General features: G+C 40.4%; 1 protein-coding gene across 8 annotated transcripts in view; it reads right to left on the bottom strand.

Annotated features, from left to right (window-relative positions):
• zgc:154075 (uncharacterized protein LOC556929 homolog) overlaps positions 1-24136 on the bottom strand; it is a 270435-nt gene that overhangs the window by 96727 nt on the left and 149572 nt on the right. For all 8 annotated transcript variants that reach the window (XM_060852421.1, XM_060852418.1, XM_060852417.1 and 5 more), the window contains 3 exons: positions 16382-16474; positions 11324-11458; positions 10593-10694 (listed from right to left, as the gene is read on the bottom strand). In XM_060852421.1, coding sequence (XP_060708404.1) covers positions 10593-10694; positions 11324-11458; positions 16382-16474 — 330 coding nt within the window. The remainder of the gene's footprint in view (positions 1-10592; positions 10695-11323; positions 11459-16381; positions 16475-24136) is intronic.

Genomic DNA, 24136 nt, shown 5'->3' with positions numbered 1-24136 from the left:
CCATACCAGCCAGGTAAATATATAGTTAAAAATCACACAACAGTAGGTTATAGTCCAACAAATTTATTTGGAAGCACTAGCTTTCAGAGCGCTGCTCCTTCATCAGTAGGTTGTGGAGTATAAGATTATAAGACACAGAACTTACAGCAAAAGTTTACAGTGTGATGCAACTGAAGTTATATATTGAAAAAGAACTGGATTGCTTGTTAAGTCTCTCATCTTCTAGAATGATGATGCTTGTTTCAGTTCTTTCATATGTAAATTGCAGAACTTTTTTTTTATATAAGTTACATTCTGAAGTGAACTTTAACAATTGATGTCATGTTGGCCCAGATAATGCATCGAAGGTGTGGGCTGCCCTGTGCGAGACGATGCTCAACTCATTGACCGCCAGTTCCAACGTGGGCCAACATGACACCAATCCAGGTCTTTTTCAATATATAATTTCAGTTACATCATACTGTAAACTTTTGCTATAAATTCTGTGTCTTACAATTTTATACCTCACCACCACCTGATGATGGAGCAGCGCTCCAAAGGCTAGTGCTTCCAAATAAACCTGTTGGACTATAACCTGGTGTTGTGTGATTTTTAACTTTGTACATCCCAGCCCAACACTGGCACATCCAAATCAGGTAAATATATATTATTAAATTGTATGTATTGCACCTTTTACTGCTACCGAGTTCGATGAACTTGCCCTAGTGTTTTTTTTCTCATTATCATAGTGAGGCCTGTTAAAAAAGGAGAATTTTTGGAAAGAAAAAGCAACAGCCTGAAGGGCAGTTAAAGCAATCACCAAAAGGTTGACAGCATTTCACTGCAATACAAAGGTTGGACCTCATATTCAAATGAGTAAGTCAAGCCCAGAGTAACAACAAGCATCCTCCTCTTCCACTAGAATTTATGATACAAGTGTAAATATGACTACTAGATTCATGAATATGTTCTTGCAGTTGTGTGCACATTAGCAGACATGAACTAGCTTTTAAAGGAGCCAATAGAAAGTTTTACTTGCCACACAACAGGAACTTTTTAGCTTGAAAGAACTTCTGTTAAGTTTGATCCATTTCTTACCAAACATATGATATTTCCACTATCTGTATTTTTTCTATTCAAATAATACTTTTTTTGGTAAATGTTATGCTGGTTCTTAGATTTGACAAAGCTGAGGGCTTCATATTGTCATAATCCGTACCTGGCTGACTGACCTATTCTCCTTGCTAACAAATGGGAGAAAATATAGGTAAAATTAGCAAAAAAAAGGTCTTGTACTTGAAGAATTGTACTGCAGCTGGTTTGGCTGGAATAGAGAACCCTGGATGACAAGAGACGTTGAGGTTTTGACCAGAAAAAAAAAGCATGGCTCAGGTACAGGCAGCTGGGATCAAGGGAATACAGGAGTTTACTGAAGAAGGAAATCAGGAGGATGAAAAGAGGACGAGTTATCCCTGGCTGAGAAGATTAGGGGCAATTCAAAGAAGTACTTTAAGTGTATTAAAGGAAAAAAAATAACGAGAGAGAGAATAGGCCCCTCAAGGACCAAAATAGACATGTATACATAGAACCACAGGAGATGGGAGAGGTACTCAATGAATATTTCTCCTGTGTTTACCATGGAGAAAGACATGAAGACTTGGGGACAGGCCATATCACAGTAGAGGTGGTGTTGGATGTATTAGAATGTATGAAGGTGGATAAATCTCCTGGTCCTGAACAGATATATCAAAGAACACTGCAAGAGGCTAGAGAAGAAATTGTGGGGGCCCTTGCTGATATTTTTGCATCATCATTAGCCACAAGAAAAGCCCGAGAATTATAGACCAGCAAGTTTAACATCTGTGATGGTAAGTTACTTCAGAAGATTATAGGGCAATATATACATGCATTTGGAAAGACAGGGTTTGATTAGGAGTAGTCCACATGGCTTTGTGAATGGGAAATCGTGCCTCACAAATTTGTTGGAGTTCTTTGATGAAGTGACCAGGAAGGTTGATGAGGGCATTGCGGTAGATGTAGTCCATATGGACGTCAGTAAGGCCTTTAATAAGGCACATGGTAGGCTGCTCTGGGAGGTTAGATCGCATGGAATCCAGGGCAAGCTGGCAAAATTGGATACAAAATTGGCTTGATGGTAGGAAGGTGAGGCTAATAGTGAAAGGATGCTCATCGGATTGGAGGCCTGCCACTAGTGGAGTGTCTCAGGTGTTGGTGCTGGGCCCATTACGGTTTGTTATCTATATCAATGATTTGGATGAGAATGTACAAGGCATGATTAATAAGTTTGCTGATGACACTAAAATAGGCGGGATCGTGGACAGTGAGGAAAGTTATCAGATATTACAGCTGACCTTGATCAACTGGGGAAGTGGGCCAAGAAATGGTTAACTGAGCTTAATTTAGATAAGTGTGAGAGCTTGCATTTTGGAAAGTCAAATCAAGATAGGAGTTTCATGGCAAATGGTAGGTCCTTGAGGAGTGCAGTGGAACAGAGGGATCTTGGTGTTCAGGTTCAGAGTTTTCTGAAAGTGGAGTCACAGGTAGACAGGGCAGTGAAGAGACTTTGGCACACTTGCCTTCATCAGTCAGGGCATTCAGTATAGAAGTTGGGAAGTTATGTTGCAGTTACACAGGATGTTGGTGAGACTGTACTTAGAGTATTGTGTTCAGTTTTGGCCATCTTGTTATAGGAAGAATATTACTAAATTGGAAAGAATGCAAAAGAAAATCTACAAGGATGTTGCCTGGACTTAATGGTCTGAGTTATAGGAAGACATTGGACAAGCTAGGATTTTTTTCGTTAGAGTGCAGGAGACTGAGAGGGGAACCTTATAGACAAATATAAAGATCATAAGAGGCATGGATAGGGTGAGTGCACTCAGTTTTTTTTACCAGGGTTGAGGAATCAAGGGGATCAGTTTAAGGTTAGAGGGGAAAGAATAAAAGGGAACCTCAGGGGCAACTTTTTTTCTGTAAAACACAGACAATGGTATGCATATGGAATGAGCTGCCAGCAGAAGTGATTGAAGCAGGTATATTAACAACATTTAAAAGACATTGCGACAAATACATGGATAGGAAAGGATTATAAGGATATGGGCCATGTGCAGGGAAATGGGGTTAGTGTGAACAGACATTTTGGTCGGCATGGACTGATTTGGGCCAAAGGGACTGTCTCTGTGCTGTAGGACTCTATGCAACAGATTCTGCCCATCTGAGATGGAGAAGGAAAACTGGTAAAAGTAAAAAGCTGAGGAATATTGTCAACAAAGGTGCCTTGACTAACCATTCATGTAAAGTTTTTGAGCATATTTATGTTCAGGTTTGCATATGAACTTCACACTGTGAAAAAGAATTAATTTCATACAATTTCTGGTCAAAACATACACTGAATGAAGGCTCAACAAAGCAAATTGTTTAATAAGTAAACAACTTTTCTTATTGTAACTGACCAAGAGCTATACCAAATTATTGTCAGTGTAAAAAGAACAGAACAATCATAGTTTAAAGCAAAAGCAGACCATAACCCATCAAGCAATGTCTCATCAATCTTCGCACCCATTCACAGAACCAATGAAACAACTCCTAAAATGTTAACAGTGAAACAAAAAAACCCACCTGTTGTTAATTTCAAAATTACACAAAGAAAACTGTAAAATGATTATTTGAAATTGCACCTCATAATTCACAATATAAGCATTGAATAAGACAAAACCTTCGAGGTAGTGTGCAAAATTTTGGTTCAAACTTAGCAAGTACAGCACATGTTTTCCTAAAAAAACTATAGGTGGAAATTTTGGTTGGTGAACTTCAGTCAATACTGCATTATTTTTAAACAGGTGTTTTTTTTTGTATTAAAAAGGGTTACTTCCTGTAGAAGAAAACCACACAGGAATGCAACATTAGGACAGTAAACATGTACACAGAGGTGATCTAAGATGACAGCGATCTGATAGGTCTGCTGTGCTGAGCTCTGCACCATAATCCAAGTAAAGTGGTGTTTTCACCCTCCCCCACTAGCCATTTATAAGAAAAATCAGGAAAATAAAGTTTAAAAGCCCCAAGAACCTTTAAATACTAATTTTAACATTTTGGGAAGATGATGATGACCAAAGGAAAGGGATCGCGAGAATCGCAGTATCAGATGTGCCCATGGCCACAGAGCCGACCCCCGTGGTAGTGCCTTTGAACCCAATGGTACAGCAGTACTTAGTCTCAGAGTTTATAAAACTCAGAAAATCGAGCCAGCACTGGAACCAATCTCTGCCATGATACAAAAGAATGAGCTGGAGATCCAAAACCTTGATCAACACATGGGGGCGGTTGAACAGATGGTCACAGTGTTGGAAACCGTGGCGCAAAACTCGGAAGGGCAGATCCATGCGCTGGAAAGCCAGGTGCAGGCTTTGCTAGATCAGGTCGACAACCTTGAGAATTGAGGTCAAAGAAAAAAAGCTTACGCGAAGGGGAGAATCTGGTCAGCTTCCTGGAGCAATGGCTCCTGCAACTTCTGGGACTGGGAGTAAAGTCGGGCCGGGTGCATGTAGAGCTGACCCACTGGATCACGATGTGCAGGCCTGGGTATCGGATCAGCACCCCTGCCTGGTCATAGCGCGACTCCAATGCTACAAGGAGGAGCAAATGATTATGGAAGCCTCCAGAGCACTGAAAAAACTCCCAGGCCCTGGTGCATAATGGGTCAAAAATTATGTTTTTGCAAGACATTTCTGTAATCAGAAAAAAGAAATTCTTTGATGAAGTTAGGAAGAGATTGAGACACCTGAACATTTAATACTCTGTGACGTACCCAGCCCTACTGTGTTTCAGCTATGGTGGGTCTGTTTACAACTTTGACTCAGCAGAGAAAGCAAGGGATTTCTTAGACTCTAAAATAGATTGACTGGGTCAAAAAAAGAATAAAGGACAACAGCATATCCTTTGCTCTCTCAGTTGTTTAATTTATATGCCTGGCATTGTTCTGACAATGTGGGGAGATGGGGAGGAGGGTGTCCTTTTTATTCCTCCATCTTTCGTTCCCTTTCCTGTAATTTTTATTAATTCCTGTTATTACCTTTGTTCTCTTTGGGCGTGAGGTGCTCATGTTTTTTATTAAAGACAAGAGGGGTTGATATATGGAGGAGATGAGTTGGATACCCACTTATAATTTACACACATGGAAATTAAAAAAGTTTTCTTTGTTTCTGTATTACTTGTGTTTTAGACACGGCTCTAGCTGGAAGGAGCCATCGTGATATTAGGGAGTAGGATGTGTGCCCCCTATGGGGGAAGAGAGGAAATCTCCAGCTATTTGTTTTCTGTCCAATTTAAGAGTAGTGTTCAGTTTTTTTTGCTGTGGTAAGGTATGTAGCAGTAGTTTTTAAGATTTTATAAATCCGGTTTTGTCTCCACTCAATGCACTATGGGCAGACACAAGTGGGTACTGCAGATTAGAGTCAAGATTAGAATGGTGCTGGAAAAGCACAGCAGGTCAGGCAGCATCCGAGGAGCAGAAAAATCAGACATTCTTGATGAAGGGCTTTTGCCCGAAATGTCGATTTTCCTGCACTATGAGTAGGCTTCTTCTTAAAGGGGTGGGGGTGGGGTTTACGGGCCACTTCAGATGGTTATGGCTAGTTGTTCTGTGTAGACAGTGCACCGGGAACAGGAGGGGGAGTCATTCACAGGTCAAAACAAAGAAGGTACTCTTGAACCTCAGAAAGGAGAGGATTGATATTGCTTTAGTAGAAAAAGCTTGAATGATAAGGAACATCTAAAATTACAGTAGAGGGGGTTTGGCAGGGTATTCTTTTCATCTTTTAATTCTCTAAGCAGAGGAGTGGCTATATTAACACGGAGGAACCTCTCATTTCAGTAATAGATGAAATCAAGGATGATCATGGGTGGTTTATTATCCTCAAAGCCTTAATTCATGGGGAGGAGTATGGCATCTTGAAGGTCTATTGCCCCCCCCAGCACACCCCTTTAAATTCTTAACTGATGCATTCTCTAAATTGATGGCTTTTGGGGTATGTTGTACGATTATAGGGGGAGACTACTCACGAGACCAGAGGTGGTTAGGAGGCCAAGAGTCTCTTGGGTATCTCCTGCAATCCAAACAGTTGGTAGACTTGTGTAGGGACTTGGGGTTGGAGGATATGTGGAGATGTCTCCACCTTAATGGTGGGGGTTTTACTTTTTACTCCAAACCCGCACAAGTGCCACACAAAGATCAATATATCTTTGTTCCATCAATCTGTCTGGACTTGGTACTATCCTGCAGGAATGGGAATATAGCCATTTTGGACCATGTGGCAATGTACTTGGATTTAAGATCAGGCTGATGGAACAGATACGTGGCATTGGCACACAGATCCATTTCTTTTGAAAGATAGCAAGTTTATTGAATACTTCACAACATAATTTAGGACTTTCTGGGATATTACCTCAGATATAGCCAGTAACCCATCAATGCTCTGGGAGACCACCAAGCCTTATTTAAGGGGCTTAATTATTTTATACTCAGCAACCAGGAACAGGCAGAGGGGACAGCAGTGTATACTGGAGGCCCAGCTGAAGGCAGCCAAATATGATAGCCTGTCTCGTGACTAAGTTACAGCAGAGCATGGCTCTCTGGACTGCTCCGAATTCAGTATTCACGCAGGCAGCGAAGAGAGAGGTCACTTTCGCGATGCAAAGACTATTTGAATACGGTGATAAACAAGGTAGTTACTTGGCCTATCTGGCTGGGAAGAAGAGTGCCCCGCAATCCATTATGTCCATTAGGGAAATACTGGTATTCTCATCTGAGTCTAAAAAGATTAATGTAATATTTAGGAAATTTTATGCTAAGCTATACCAGTCTGAGGGCTGTGAGGAAGAGTTAGCAAGAATGGAATCCTTTTTTGAGAACTTGGGCCTCCCAGGTATAACTGTAGAGTAAGCCTCACTTTTGAATGCAACAAGAGATACAAGAGGTGGTAAGGCAGCTCCAAAAGTGTCAAAGCACCAGACCCAGACAGATTTCCGATAAGGAGTTCATAAATATGTTGGCTGAGCCAATATTAGGCATGTACGACCACTCATACAGCCAGGACCGTCTTCTGCCTTCTCTTAGGGAAGCCAATATTTTTCTTATTCTTGAGAGGGAAATTTCCTGAGGACTGTGCTTCATATTGACCTATATCATTACTGAATGTAGACTTCAAGATCCTGTCTAAAATTGTGTTGAGATTGGAGAAGGTACTGCCCTCTATCATAAGGTAGGACTAGACAGACTTTGTTAAGGATCGCAGTTCTTCTAACAATATTAGGAGAGTGCTGAATATGGTACTGCTATGTCAGCAGAGCTCAATCCCGGGTTTGGTGGTTTCCTTACAAACAGAAAAGGCGTTTGACTGGGTGGAGTGGCTGTATCTTTTTAATGTCCTGGAACGTTTTGGCCTTGGAGAGGCCTTTGCCAGCTGGGTGGCAGTGCTGTATAGTGACCCTATGGCAGCGGTCCTTATGAATGGCATAAAATCAGATAACTTCATAATTGGGAGATGCAGCTGACAAGGGTGTCCTCTTTTTCCGCTGCTATTAACTTTAGTAATCGAACAGCTGGCGGAGGCAATTCAAAAGGACTTTAAAATAGTTGCTCCAGAGGTAGGAATGGAAAAGCATAAAATCACTCACTACGCTGATGTTTTTTCTGGCTAATCCGACAAAGTCTGTGCCCCAGCTAATATAAAAGTTAATTTATTTGGCACTTGCTCAGCGTATAAAATTAATTTTACAAACTCCGAAGCCATGCCAATGGGAGGGTCTGGTGGGAATACCTGACCTGGAAGATGCAACACTATTTCCTTTTCAGTGGTCACCAGTGCGTGGGCACTCTTTTGGCTATACCACCTACAGAGGGGGGACACTTTGGAAAATATGGCAAGACTTTATGGAGTTTGGAACCAGGAACTAGGAGCACATCTCAATGGAAACACAGGAGGCTATCTGGGAGAATGTGAAAAAGATCTTGATTTACAATAAAATGCAACTAAAAGTTCTTCAAAGGGCCCATGTACCCCCAGAGCAGTTAGCATCTCCAGGGTGCCCTAAATGCAAAACAAGTACCGGCACTCTTACACACTGTTTTTGGTCATGCCACAAGATCCATAGGTACTGGGGTGCCATAGCGAATGAGTTGAAAGGGATCCTGGGAACTGACATCAAGGCGGATCAGGTATCCCTTCTTCTTGGATTGCCAAATCTGCCTTTGCTAGATGAACAAGGGAGGACACTATTCAACATTCTCATATATTGTGCAAGGAAGAACATTTTAATGAGCTGAATATCAGAACACTGCCCAGGTCTCACAGGGTAGAGCAGATTAGTGATGGAACAAATATCCTAGACTTTCTTATGAATGTGATGCACCAGAAAAAGGCCATCACTAAATAGGTTATCAAACACTAGATCAGCTCCACCAGATTAACCTTTTACAAATTATTTAAAAACAAGTGTTTGAAACAATTACTTTCAACTAAAGTCCAAGGCAACACTGAAGTTGTTGTCACCACACTCCTGTATTGCAGTGAGGGCTAAACTATATCACTGACAAATAAATTATGCTGCTGATGAAAGTTCTGTAATGTGTCCAGATTCAATGAGAGGACTATCGCATAAAACTTGTTATTCTTTTGACAGCTCCACATACATGCATGCAAAATGCTTGCAAAATCAAATGCCATGAACGGAACACTGAGGGGATGACCAAAAACAACTCCCTCCCCAGGTCTTGTTTTCTCAACTTTCCAGGAGGCAAGAAACACTACAAAGACACTCTGAAATATAACAGCATTAACATTAATGACTTGGAGAACTTTGCTAACAATTATTCAAAATAGTGACAACATGTCCATCAAGCAATTCACAATGTGAATCGCAATGCCTTAATGGTGAAGCAGCATAGAAAAAAAAAACAAATTCCACACTTCTAATCGTACTATTTTGTATGATATCCTGCCCAATGTGAGTTGTGAATCAGCCTTTTAGTCACGAAGATCCACAGCAACAATGAGGAGACCTGAAGAACAGCCAGTGAGTTCAGAAATCTTAGCAGTGCTGGCCACTGTTGGGACTCCATCTGGGAGATGAAAATGCCTTCGCAGTAGGCAGCCAGTGAATCAGGTAAACTGAGTCTCAGAATGCTGATATATGAAGTCATCCTTGCTGAGTGGTGATGTTGGTGAGTTGAGTGAGTGAAGGCAGTTGTCATGGGTCAACTATTATACCAGATGTTTCTTCCATGATCCAGATTACAAGGAGGATGCCAGGATTCAAAAGACAATTTCCCTATCCGGCAAATTGGCCACTCAAGTTCAATTTGTCCCTGTGTGGAACTAAATGCCTCAGGTGGTGAGAAGGCAGCAGCACTCCATTTTCCACATTTACTTGCCATTTTATTGCCTACAAACTGTTGCCCAATAGTGAAATCCAGCCTGCTATTGCAATCAACCGATTATACCACTGTCACAAATAACTGAGAACTCAATACTGATGGTCACTTAATGGTTTCAAATGACATTACCGTTTTAATGCAGCCACTGACCAGTTTATTTCCTGCATTAAAATGGTCACAGTGGAATGTGATCCAAACATACAAGGCAGTTATGAACAAAAAAATTCCAAATTAGAAACTCTGCAAGCTCAAGAAAATGAAATTAGAAGTGGCTGAAGAAAGTGGAGCAAAAATGGAACCAACAATTGATTCTACTGCTTGGTCAAAATTAGCCAAAGTTTGTCAAAGGTGATTAACACCGCAACACCAAATCATAAATGGTCTTTCCAACGGTTAGACATTCAGCTGATCAATACTGGTCTGACACCAAGAAGTCAAACCCCACTTAAACTTTTCCCCCAAAATATATTTTATTCAGAATATTTGTAAATTACATTACAAAACATTGAGATGAATACTACAGAATTTGCAATAAAATTCAACATCCTCTGTACAGCATACAGAGTAACCTCAATTATCTGGCATTCGATTATCTAAATATTGGATTATCTGGCAAGATCGCAACGTTCTGACGCTTGGCTAAACTATGTTATCTGGCATTCAATTATCCGGAATTTGATTAACTCAATGAAAACTCTTCGCCCATGTCCTTTGGATAATCGGAGGTTCCTCTGTATTTCACTCTTATGTATTTTATCACAATCATTATAGACATAATGTCTACAATATACATTCCATTATCAGGTATACAGTCTAAGGGCAACACATTTTAAATTAGAAGTTACCAAAGGTGCCTCAATACAAATTAAATACTCTCATTGTTCATAATCTACATTCTTTGCGAGACACAGCCTGAGACATTTTTGACAGCTTCGAGCCCTTCAGTGCACTATGGCTAAAAGGCCTGAGACACGAACTTTATTGATTGATCTCCAACTTATACCCAACATGAAATACAAAAAACACAGAGGAGAAGCCCATCCACTCCTTTGGTGTGATATAACGTGACTTGCATAATCAAAAAAAGGATTCCCACTATTTGTGGCAAAAAAAAAGTAACTAAATATATAGTCACATAACATGGGAGCTTATCTCCTACCTCAGTTCCATAAATGGTTATTTTCCGAGAAGCCAGCTTTTCAGTGAAAGCCACCATCGTAAAAGCTGCTGTCACTCCTTCCTCAAATTCCATATTCACAACCTGGCAAAAAGATTTACCTTATGAGAACCTTGGTAGCAGTAACCTTCAGGCTACAAAAGAAAGCAATTTAGTTTTCATACTGTGTAGCTAGATTTTAGTTCCTTCAAACCATATCTGTGCTTTACAATAATTCCTTACTGGCCCTTTAGTTTATAGAGCATGGACATGCAATAATAACATGATGAAATAGGTTATTGTACAATCTTACTTAATAGAATGATTTTTGTACAACGCAAACACTAAACTCAGGACAGCTTCAAACAGAATACTGTTGTGTGAAATTAGTAACACGTGTTTACTAGAATCGAATTGGAAGCTACTGAATTTGATTGAGCCTTAAGTTTTCAAGATAGAATTATGAGAAAAGCATTTGAAGAAATATTAAAAGGATAAAACACAGAATAGGTTTTACAGTAGGCATAGCTCCAGCATGGAAGTGGTACTAGTATTAGTAAACAAGAATTTTCAGCTACTGCACTATTTCTTGGAGTGTCTGCAAATCTAAATGTTAATGCATGACAGAATATATAGCTGTAAGTTTTCTTTTGTATTTTACTATAGCTTATATTACTGTACTGCTTAAATCATTAAAAAGTTAATACTTAAACTGACAAAAATGTCATAATTACCTGATGGGTGACAACATCATTATCACATTCGTAAACACATCTTCCATATGGACCTTCACGAAGTGCCTTTGTAACCGATTCAATGTCAACAGTAGACCCTTCACAGATCACAGAGATGGGCCATCCTTTCTTGCCCTGCTTGACAAAGTAAAGAATATCAGAACACTTAATAACCATTTCCTCCTGACTATCAACTGTATCATTATTGCATGTCCCCAATGTTAATGTACCGGAGTTCAGCAATGAACAGAGCTTAAGTAGATTAACAGTGGCTATAAGAAGCGATCTGGGTTGGACACCCTGCAACAAGTGACTCACCTCCTGATACCTCAGTGTATATACCATCTATGAGGCTCAAATCAGGATTTTGATGGAAAACTCACCATTCGATGAGACAGATCATATTGCAACACTCAAGAAGCTGGTCATCATCCATTACAAAGCAATTTTCCAAATCCCTTGCACATTGTGGATCTGTGTATAGTCTACACTATTGCTGAAGCTACTAACCATGATGGTATCAAAAGCTCAGGAAAACTTGGTGATAGCCAATAAAATACAAGGTTGCCAGCAATGTCTAATTTTAGAGAATTACAAAAAAGTACCAGATCCAGCTGAATGGAGGATATTACTTGTTGGACTAATGATACTGACTGACTTCAAGTTAGTAAAAGGTGTTCTACCATCAGATGGAAGGTCAACTTTCTCTCTGCCTTAAAGATGTACTACTTTGAGTAATGTGCACTGCCATTGCTTTTTTTGTGCACATGCTGCCATAGGACAACTATTTTTTGAAGGTGTGACTGACTGCAGAGGATCAGCCAACAGTTGCTCTGCTGTCGCATACTTTCTTGATGGAGTCAGCAGTCATGTTAGAATTAAAATATTACAGCCACTGATATCCTTTTTAATTCTATACGGTACAGAAACAAGCTAGCTCCAGTTCAACCATCGGCATATATCTTCATCTGAATCAATCATCCTGACAATCTATTCCCTTCTCTCTAATTTGTCTCGCTTCCTCTTAAATGCATTTCAACCATTTGTTTCAACCACACTCTGCATTAGCGAGCTCTCTCCAACCTCTGGACAGGGAAGTTTACTTGGAATGGTCCATTGAACTTCTTAGAAATGCTCTCAAATTGATGGCCCCAGCTCATGCTCTTTGTCATAAGCAGAAGCATACTTTCTGTATCCACTATCAAAATCTTTTAATTTGAAATACTTTTATTAGGTCATATCTCAGCCTGCTTTGAGAAAACGAAAAGAGACGCAGTCTATTAATTATTTCCAATGATGATTGTGTAATCATATACCAAGTGAGCATTAACTGAGCCAACACCTGCTAATGAAAGTCATATAGAAACATGAAAAGCCTTGATGTCCACATGGGCATGATCTGCAATGCTTTGTTCTCAAAGAAACCCTGCCTTCTGGTGATGATGCCTTCTCCCCATAGGAAAAGGCAGAAACAAATATTTATTTCCCAAAATATATACATTGCAGACAGCCTGATAGGATGTTTCCTCTGGTGATAAGTTTGTGTAGGAAGCTTTGCTCTTTTCCTTTTTGCACAGGAATGTGGAGGTCACTGGCAAAGCCAGCACTTCTTGCCCATCCTAAACTGCCTTTGAACCAAGTGGCCTTCTCTGCCATATCAGAGGGAAGATAAGAGTCAAACATATTTCTATGGGTCCAGAGTCACAAGTAATAACAGTAGATTTCCTTCCCTAAAGGGGTATTAGATTTTATAACAATTAATGGTAGTTGTCACAGTCACATTTGAGACTACACTAGGATTCCAGATTTATTAAATCAAACATTAACTTTACCAGTTACTGAGAACTTGTACCCCAGAGCATTACCTGGGTCTCTGGATTACCTGTCTATAGTGACATTACAAGTACAGCAGTGCCTCTCTGTCAAGAGACACCTCTGGTCCAGATGTCACATGAAGATAGTTTGACAGAAATCTGTGGAAAACTGTCCAATGAAGCAAAGGTAGCATAACCAGGATTCCAATATCTAGTGCAGGTGGAGGTCCCCAGGTAGTGACCAGAGCACCTTCATTGCATGCATTTATGCAGCACATTTGGAATCCACTGTCAAGTTTGTGTAAAGGTGTTAAATTCAAAGCAAAAATTATGAAGAAAACGAGATACAAAGAAAGGAATAAAGGCCTTTCCTGAAACGAAACATACTTAACAAACATAATTTGAAAAATACTTTTATATGGAAATGCTCCCTAAAATAGGTCTTGTCATGCTTCCAAACATTCCAACATTTCCAATATGAATTAAGCCTAAAATCCATGTCCTGCCCAGCTAAATAGAAGTCTAATTTTCCTAATGGGATGGCTCATGTTGATAGTACCACTTCATATAGAGTTACAGGACCAAATGAATTCGCACTGACTATCAAGAACTGGATTTAGACAGATGCAGCACCACCTCCTTTGCTGCTGCCAATACTGCTAGTGTATATATACTATTGTTTTATTTGTTGTGAATGTTGAAAAGTCTGAATAAAGAAAGCTGGCTGAGCCACTGGTCCTCTATTGAACATGATTTAATACAGTATGTTATCTGACACAAGGGAACAAAACTGTTTAAGCAATGTTTGAGACCTTGCTAATTGGATCACAGAGTTTCCTTTTGGCCTTTTATTTCCTATCAAGTTTGACCTTTTTTTTGTATACTATGTTCCACCTGGTAGAGATAGTGCCAGGCTGCTACAATGCAGTCCTAAAGAGACAGGCTTCACTGTTGACCGTCTGAGCTTCACCAGATGTCCTCTTATGCTGGCACAGACAGATTGGTCATGCTCAGCAGCTGCGTGATGAGCATCCCCTTGCTTTCCTGGCAGAAGGCATGGGCTTTTGTGCTGCTCTGTTCAAACCCTGGCCTTTTGCTCTCTCATTCAGTTTCCTTTTTTAATGTCCATTTGTCATTCATGCAGCATTAGGAGGTCTGCACGAGTTTAATGAGCAGATGGCCGCATTTGTGTAGCCTGTAAAAACTTTGAACAAAGGAGTCCTTAATTGTATGATCTTTATACTATTAGTTGACAAAGGCAAAGCTGTTCTCCATGGTAACAGATTTATTCCTGTGCTTTTGTTACATTGCTGTATAGTTACTCATGTAGCTGTGTATCTGATTGCAGGCTGTACTAGTTAAAGAAAGTGAAGGCTGACAAAAAGACACTTTGAGGTTATGGAATGGTCAGCACTGTCATTACAATTTATGATAACTGCACATTAATCACTCAGGAGATATTAATGCTCCTTTTTTTTAAAAATAAATGCAGCAAATAACTAAACCACATGACTGGACCTAAAGAATTGTGAACAGGCAAAGGCTGTTAATAATACATGACTTGGAAAGGGTGGACGCTAGGAAATTATTTCCATTAGGGAAGGAGACTAGGACCTGTGGACACAGCCTGAGAATTAGAGGGGGTAAATTCAGAACAGAAATGCAGAGACATTTCTTCAGCCAGAGAGTGGTAGGTCTGTGGAATTCATTGCCGCAGAGTGCAGTGGAGGCCGGGATGCTAAATGTCTTCAAGGCAGAGATTGATAATTCCTTGTGACATCAAGAATTTAAGGGCTACGGGGAGAATGCAGGTAAGTGGAGTTGAAATGGCCATCAGCCATGATTGAATGGCGGAGTGGACTCAATGGGCCGAATGGCCTTACTTCCACTCCTATGTCTTATGGCTCCAGATTAAAAACTTGAGGGAAGAAACAAAAAAACACAAACAGTCTGGGACCACCTCCAATGACTTCGCTTTAGAAGCTTGGATGTCCACAGATCAGGCTTATTGGAGAGCTTGATGACACTCAAGAATCAGAACTGAATATAATCATAAGCTTCAGGTTCCCACCTTTGGGACCAAATGAGAATCCCGAACTCAGATTGACTGGCAACACCAAAACTGCAATCTACCTAGCTGCAGCCTTCTACCCATAATTGTGTCTGTACTGCTATTAAGGGGGCTATTGCATTTTTAATCATATCTTCAGGCAGCTCGAGTCTCAGCATACCCATCAGGTTTTCCCAAGGCTAGGCAAAGACCGCATGACTGCATCAACAAAAAGATTCCTTTGACGGAAGTTGGCTTCAAAATAAAAGCAATGTACTTGCTAGATTCTTCTAAGGGGAGGGAAATCTCCGCAGAATGGATTGGTTAAACTGTGCATGGCACTTTTCCGTGCCTGTGCCTGGTCACTGAAGTTTGCCATTTAGCCTCCCTACAGCAGACTATCTCCATTGAGTTGGAGGCCTCCATATACGCAAGTGTTGGGAATTCTGCTACATGCAAAATACAGTCCAATCTTGTAGAGAGACCAGCCAATCTTGTTCCCAGTCCCTTCTTGGATATCTCTTCAGTGACAGGGAGACAGTGTATCAAAAATCTGTGACAACAATTCTACCCTGTATTTTACCAGTTTCCTTCACCTCAAAGCATATCAGGCTGGGACTGGGGAACATAGCACTCAATATCCAGAATCATACATAAAGAATGGCCAATTGGGTTGAGTACCAAAGCAAATAAATCTTGCACCTAATCTATTCATAATCAGTAATCATTATTAAAACACAAGGGAAGTTGAGCAAAAATCAAAAGATTACTTTTTATATTCTTTGGTGAGTCTAACTAGAAGTCACTTATCACTTTGTTGCTTAGGTTAAATAAAATTTCAATTACATCAGCTTGCACAAAGTATACCTAGCATATGTGGTGGTACTTCCCTACAGAATAAAGGCTTTGCCTGATGTTGTATCCCACATATTCAATCCTTGACCTGTACTTCATTAGCTGTTTTCAGGTATGAGAAAAATAATTCACTGTGTAAAATACCTTGCTTCCTGAGTAGATGAGCACCAAAGAGAGAGACATGAACCTAAATCAGTAAGGTAAGGGGAGGTAGCCTAAAAAGGAAGATTATAACATCCTGACTGCCTCCAACATAGGAATGCAGGCAAGTTAAACAGGGGCAGAATTGTGGTTCAAAATCCAGTGTCTCCCCAATCCATTGTCTGTAGCTCTACTCACATTCTTGACACCTTCCAGATAAAGTTTCTTAGCAGAGTATGGGCAACACTTCTCCGCAGCACAATCCAAGCATCGGTCAGCAGCACCCTCGGGCTGGGTAGGAGAGCAAAAATTGTTAGCCCTGTTAGTTACTTCTGTCTTCTCTTATAAAGCCATAAAAAATTGACAATATGCAACTCAACACAAGTGTAGTACGAGAAAACAATGATTATTCTTTCTCGGCAGCCAACAACATATTAAAATTGAACAGTACCAATTCTGATTCAGCCTGTGCTAGGTTGGTAGATCTTGAATATAATGATGATAGGTACTCTGCAATTTTCCTCAATGAGCAGGGAAAGGAAGAAATTAACCAGGGCTGCTGTCTGGTAAACAGCATTGAGACTACCTGTGCATCATCTGACATACAGCCTAGGCAGAACTAATGTATGAGGAGAGATTGAATTGGTTAGGATTGCATTCACTGGTGCTTAGAAGAATAAGGAGGGAATAGTAACAATACTATGACTTTAAGAGGTGTACTTTGTCCTTTTTTTTAATGAAGGCAGGTTGAGACAGAGGCGTTGAGTGGTCTGCTTCAAGCCAATAAACAGCTTGTGAGGGCTTGTGGTCATTTTAAAGCTGGAACGATAGGAGCAACCTGAATGGATGGGGTCAAGTTTCCACAGAACCAACATTTGTAGTTTAGCTTTCAGTAGCAGTTGCTGAGTCTTGAAGCTAGATGCGGAAATTCTTATTCCTCTCTCTGTTAGAGCTAAAAGATGGGGTTCTCTTCCTGCTACTAGAACTGCTTTGCTGAATTTGCTTTTGCCAATAGTGTGTTTATGGGATGTTACTACATTGGAATAGTTAATGAGTCGTTTATTATTTTGTTAATTATTTTGATAGTTATAGCTATTCCTTTATTTTATTTTGCCTGGATTTTAACTATAATGCATGAATAAAGTGTGTTTTGCTTCAAGCCTTGTGGTTTGACCAAATTGCATCTGGAACACAAAGCCTGGCATTTGCCTTTAAAATAAGAAAAAGTTTGAGTCTAGGCTATCTCCTGGACATAATTTGAGGGGGTTTGGTCTGGTCCATAATGGAATTTTATAAATTTCTGAGATTCTAAACAGAATTAGAGAGGTTAGATGTAGGAAGGCTGCTGCCAATGGTGGGGAAGTCCAGAACCATAGGTCATTGCTTTTAGATAAAGAGTAAATCTTTTAGGATTGAGACAAGGAGAAATTTCTTAACCCAGAGAGTAATCAGCCTGTGGAAGTCGTTACCGCTGAAAACAGTTGAGGCCAAAATAGTGTTTTTTAAGAAGGAGGTAGATAATAACTAGATTACACTAGTAAATTATGGGAGCAGGCAGGATAAGCAGAAGTCAATGCAGCTTCAGAATAGACTAATATGATAGACAGTAAAGGAACAATCAGGAATGCTACTTCAGGTATGGCAGGTAATGACAAAGCAGTGTGTGATTAAAGCAGAAGAGAATAATAATAAACAGGCAAAGAAAGCAGTGTTGACAGACAGATTACAATGTATAGCCAAATAAGAGTTCAATATTCAAACACACAATGTGTCGGAATAAATTAAATGAGCTGCAGGCACAAATTAAAATTGGAGATTCTGATATAGTAGTAGCCATTACTGAGACATGGCTGCAGGATGGTCAGGACTGGGAATAATACAAGGTGATAAGGTTTACAGGACACAGGCAAAAATGATATAGGAACTGGAGTAGCCTTATTGATTAGAAACAAAATTATTTCAGCGGTGAGGGAGGATATAATGAGACATAAGCATTCTGTGGAGACTGTATGGGTGGAACTGAGAAACAGCAAGGATCTAAAACTGTACTAGCTGTAGAGTACACACCCCACAGTAACAGCTTGGATGTAATGGATCATTTCAGTACAAACATTAGGTATGCCCATAGCAAAGCCAGAGTAGTATTAATGGACTGTGTTGTGGATAGCTTCCTACAGCAATATGTCTTTAATGCAATAAGGGAATAAGCAATATTGGATTTAGTTATGAGCTGGATGGTGTTAGTAGCTCAATTGCATGCAAACATTTATCAAATAGTGATCATAATAAGAGTTTGATGTAGCATTTGAAAAGTGAAAATCATGATCAAAGTTTGTGAGAAGATTTGTAGCTCGGGTGCTCGTCGTTGTGGTTCTGTTCACCGAGCTGGGAATTTGTGTTACAGACGTCCCATGTCTAGGTGATATCCTCAGTGCTTGGGAGTTTCCTGTGAGGGCTTCTTTGATCTTTCCTCCAGCATTTGTAGTGGTTTGAATCTGCCGCTTCCGGTTGTCAGTTCCAGCTGTCTGCTGCAGTGGCCGGTATATTGGGTCCAGGTCAATGTGCTTATTGATTGAATCTGTGGATGAGTGCCATGCCTCTAGGAATTCCCTGGCTGTTCTCTGTTTGGCTTGTCCTATAATAGTAGTGTTGTCCCAGTCGAATTCATGTTGCTTGTCATCTGTGTGCGTGGCTACTAAAGATAGCTGATCTGGTCGTTTCGTGGCTAGTTGGTGTTCATGGATGCGGACAATCATGGAAGCGCCTCACAGGAGGCTCCCAAGCACTGAGGATGTCACCTAGACAGGGGACGAAACGTCTGCAACACAAATTCCCAGCTTGGTGAAAATAATGAATCAGTAGTGTTTTGGATTTAGGAAAGACTGACTTCAACAAGATGAGACAGAGACTGTCCACAGCAAACTGGGAAAATCTGCAAATGGATAAAACTACTGAAGAACAATGGACAATGCTTAAATAAACATTTAATGCAAAACAGATTTATACTCGAGAGGGAAGAGCTCCACCTCATAGAAAAATAGCCATAGACAACTAAAGAGATAAGGGATAGCTTAAAACTAAAACTGTTTAGAAAAATGCAAAAAAGCAGATCCTGCTGAATGGGAAAGACAAAGCAGCTTCTAAGAGTTACTAAAAGTGATTCTGAAAGGAAACTTGCTAGGAACATCAAAATCAATAAGAAGAAATTTTACAGTTACATAAATGGAAAGACATTCAGGAACAATGTTGGTCCATTAAAGTCTGGAAGTGGGGATATTATCAATGACTATGGGGAAATTGCAAATGTATTGAATAATTACTTTGCCTCAGTTTTTACAGTAACAAAAAAAAGGATAGTTTGCCAGAAGAAATTAACAGTGGATCAGAAGCAAGAAGTGAATAAACTAAATGCAAGTGAAACTTCAGTAATGAGGAAATTAATGTAATTAGAGTGACAAATCCCCATTTCCAGATGGTTTTAAAGGAAGAGGAGAGTACATTGTAGACACCCTAACTATAATCTTTCAGAGCTTCCTAGATATAGTAGTCATCCCTCTGAATTAGAAAAGATTCCACTTTTTAAAAGAGGGGTAAAAGGAATGCCAGGGAATTACAAAGCAGGCAACATAACATTGTCTTGGGGAAATTGATGGAGTCTATAATTAAGGATGGTAACCAAACACCTTGAAAATATTCAGTTAAATCAGGGAGAGCCAGTATGGATTCATGACTGGTAGGTCGTGTCTGACAAACCTTACTGAATTTTTGAAGAGGTGACTAAGATAATGGACGGAGAAATGTCAATGGATGTTGTTTATATCGACCCTGGGAGACATTTGATATAGCTAACGGTCTCTTCTGTCGAACTAAGTTGGAAGCCCATGAAATTGAGAGCAAAGTATAGTTTGTTATGCTGTAATGCTCATTTCGTCAACGCAAATTTGCCATAACACGATTGACGAATTGGGGACACTTTCTAAAGTGCAAACTTTTGAAAAGTGCGTTGGCTGTAATGCGATTACAGCGACAACACTTTAAACGCTGTTTCGAAAGCATGATTTTTCTATAACGTGGTTCCAACCATCACGTTATAGAAGAACTACTTGGACTGACATATCTGGGAAATAAGGTAAAAACAAGGTCTGCAGATGCTGGAAACCAGAGTCTAGATTAGAGTGGTGTTGGAAAAGCACAGCAGGTCAGACAGCATCCAAGGAGCAGGAAAATTGACGTTTCGGGCAAAAGCCCTTCATCAGGAATAGAGGCAGGGTGCCTGCAGAGCGGAGAGAAAAATAAGTTGAATGGAAGATGACAGAAGGTAGGGTGAGTAGATAGGTAGGTACTCAAATTGGCATGATGTGACCAGTGCTGTCCCACAATGATGTGTGTTCGGACCTCAATTATTCATATTATTTATTAATAACTTGGATAATGGCATATATATTGATCAATCTAAATTTGCTCGTGACAAGTTAGGCAACATTCTAGCCAGTGTAGATGATAATATAAAATACTAAGTCAATATTAATAGATTTAAACTGTAGCAGTGGGAATTCAATGTGAGAAAGTGTGAAGTTATCCAATTTGGACAGAAAGGATAGGTCAGGGCACTTTCTGGATAGTATGAAGTTAAACACAGTGGATGTTCAAACAGCCTTAGGATTTCAGGTGCATGGATTTTTGAAATGTCACAGACAGATATAGAAAATAAACAAGAAAGCTAACGGAATGCTAGCATTTATACCAAAAGGACTGGAGTTCAAGGACACAGGAAGAATGTTTAGCTGCAAGGTCTTGATTTGCCACATGGAGTGGCTGGAGCCATGGATGAAGTCACTATGGAGCATCCATGAGGCTGAGAATGTCATGCACCGCACATTTAGTGAATTGGTCACACCATAATTAAGGGCTACACAGACAGAAAACCATTGGGTTAGGAAGACTAGTAAGCATGGGCTGGCAGTGCAGGAGTCCTCTGTGGCCATTCCGATCTCAAACATATATAACATTTGGATACTCTTTTTGGGGTGGTACTGCTCGGTCATACAGCAGGGAGGATTGAAATATAGACACGCAGTACTAATAGGGAATTCTCTAGTCAAGCGGAGATAGGTATTTCTGCAGCCACACGTGAGAATCCAGGATATGTGTTGCCTCCCTAGTTTGCAGGGTCAAGGATATCTCTGACCAGGGACAGGACATTTTTGCTTCATTTTGGTGCTAATAATATACGCAGAAAGAGAGAAGAGAACCTGCAAAGGGAATTTAGTGAGCTGGGTAGGAAGTTGAAAAGCAGGACCTCTATGGTTGTAAACTCAGGATTACTTCCTGGGCCATGTACTAGCGAGGCCAGAAATGGAATGGTAGTACAGTTGAATGCATGGCTGAAGAGCTGGTGTAGGAGGGTGGGCTTCAGTTAACTGGATCATTGGGATTTCTTCCCAGATAAGAGAGGGACTTGTACAAGAGATCAGGTTGCACCTAAATCGGAAGGGTACTAATATCCTTGCAGAGAGGTTTACTACTGTCACTTGGGAGATTTTAAACTGGTATGGTAGAGGGTTGGGAAACAAAGTATTAGGTCAGCATGTGGAGTGTTTGAGGAGAAGGTCAATATTAAGTCAAATAGGAAAAACAGGCAGGGATAGGTTAATGAATATGGCAGGACTGATATATATTTATTTTAATGCAAGGAGTATAAACAGGTAAGGCAAATGATCTTAGAGCCTGGATTAGAACATGGGACTATAAATGTTGGAGTCATTACAGAAATTTGGTTGAGAGAAGCGCAAGACTAGCAGCTCAAGACTCCAGGGTTTGGACATTTCGGGAGAGATAGAGAGGGGTGTAAAAAGGGTTGAAGAATTGCATTGCTGATTAAGGGATTGCTGTGCATAAAAAGGACATCTTGGATAACTCATCCAGGAAGGTCATATGGTGAGAATTTAGCAATATGAAAGGGGCAGTCACAAAGATGGGGTTATGTTATTGGCTTCCCAGTAGCCAACAGGAGATAAAGGAACACATATGTAAGTAGACCATGGACGCATGTAAAAACAAGATTGTTATAGTGAGTAATTTTAACCTCCTATGTTGACTGGGACTCCCTTAGTGCCAGGACCTTAGAGAGGATCGGTAAGCTTCACACAGCCAAGACATGAGACACAGCCAGAGTGAGAATATATAGTTTGGGAAACTTGGAGATGTTTTTGCTTTTGCTTGCTTTTTGCTGGCTCACTTAGTTTGTAAAGTTTTTTTTTAAATGGGGTAAATTGAAGCCCAGGACAAAAAATAAGTAAAAATCACAGGTACACTGAGTTCATTTGCTGGTAATAGCTACTAATCTGACTATTATAGGTTACTTCCAAATTGAAAGTAAATGGGGAAAATATTCCCAGGTTACAAACTAAAACACCAGATGAAATGTTTGAAAATCAAATTAAGAACTAAGTAATTACAACAGTGGTGCTGGGCCAGGTGATTAGTTTTAACTGCATGATGTGAGAATTGGTGGACCCTATCGTGGTCCATAGGTGACTACATCTGTAGTAAGCGTCATTTGCTTGTGGAACTCCAACTCAGAAGACAAACTGGATTCTGTGGTTCAAACACTGACACTTCACGGATAGGAAGACTGGATGTTGTGTTTCAGGAGGCAGTCACACAGCTTAGATGAACTACCTTGAATTTGTTCAGTGGACAGGGACAGGAGGGTGTGACTACCAGTGAGACAGGTAGCAGGATCCAGAAGATAGTGCTAAAGCAGCCTCAGCCCTTGAGCTTGTCTAACAGGTTTGAGATTCTTGCTCCATCATTTGATTTATTTATTGTTATGTGTACTTATTAGAAATACTGGAAAGAGTGGTGTTTAGTATTGCAACACTGCAAATAAATCAAAACACAATATAGAGCCCTCCCTAGGTGGATGAGAGTGGGAGCTGTTGGGAGGGTAAGTAAACCGACCATAGCACTACGGTACAGGGAGCCACTCAAGATTGATTAGATTAGATTGATTAAATTCCCTGCAGTGTGGAAACAGGCCCTTCGGCCCAACAAGTCCACACTGACCCTCCGAAGAGTAACCCACTCAGACCCATTTCCCTCGGACTAATGCACCTAACGCTATGGGCAATTTAGCATGGCCAATTCACCTGACCTGCACATCTTTGGACTGTGGGAGGAAACCGGAGCACCCGGAGGAAACCCATGCAGACTCAAGGAAACTGTGCAAACTCCACACAGACAGTCGTCCGAGGCTGTGAATTGAACCTGGGACCCTGGCGCTGTGAGGCAGCAGCGCTAACCACTGGGCCACCGAGAAAAGAAAAGGGAAATGTAACTGTAATTGAGAAGACTGTAGTCAGGAGAACAGACATTGTTCTATGGCCAGGATAAAGAGTCCCAAAGGCTGTGTTACCTGCCTGTTGCCTGGGTTTAGGAAATTTCATCAATGCTGTAGAGGAACTTGGGAATAGGAGGAGCAAAATCCAGTTGTCATGGTCCACAGAGTTACCAACAAGAGAAGGAGAAAGAGGGAAGAGGTTCTGCTGAGAGAATATGAGCAGCTAAAGGTTAATTTAAAAAGCAGAACCAAAAAAAGTAATCTCTGGATTACTACCTAAGCTATAAGCAAATTGGTACAGAGTCAACAAGATTAATATGTGGCTGAAACAGGTTTGAATTCATGGAATATTAGCACCAGTAGTGTGGAGGGAGGGAGCAGTTCCAACAGGATGAATTCCATCTGAGCCATGCTGGTACCAGAGTCCTGGCAAAACACATAACTGGGGCTGTTAACCAGAGCTACAAATAGGGCTTTAAACTAAAAAGGGGTGGGGTTCAGGTTCAGTTGCATGGAAATTATGGAAAAAGGGCTTTGCAGAGGTTATTAAAATTCCAAGAACAAATAATAGGACAAACAGTAGGGAAAGGGTGAGAAAGCTAACTTCAGGC

This window comes from Hemiscyllium ocellatum, chromosome 37 (assembly GCF_020745735.1).
Source record: "Hemiscyllium ocellatum isolate sHemOce1 chromosome 37, sHemOce1.pat.X.cur, whole genome shotgun sequence".
Classification (NCBI taxonomy): domain Eukaryota; kingdom Metazoa; phylum Chordata; class Chondrichthyes; order Orectolobiformes; family Hemiscylliidae; genus Hemiscyllium; species Hemiscyllium ocellatum.
The sequence above is the reverse complement of the archived record's forward strand: the minus strand, read 5'-3'. Positions and strand labels throughout refer to the sequence as shown.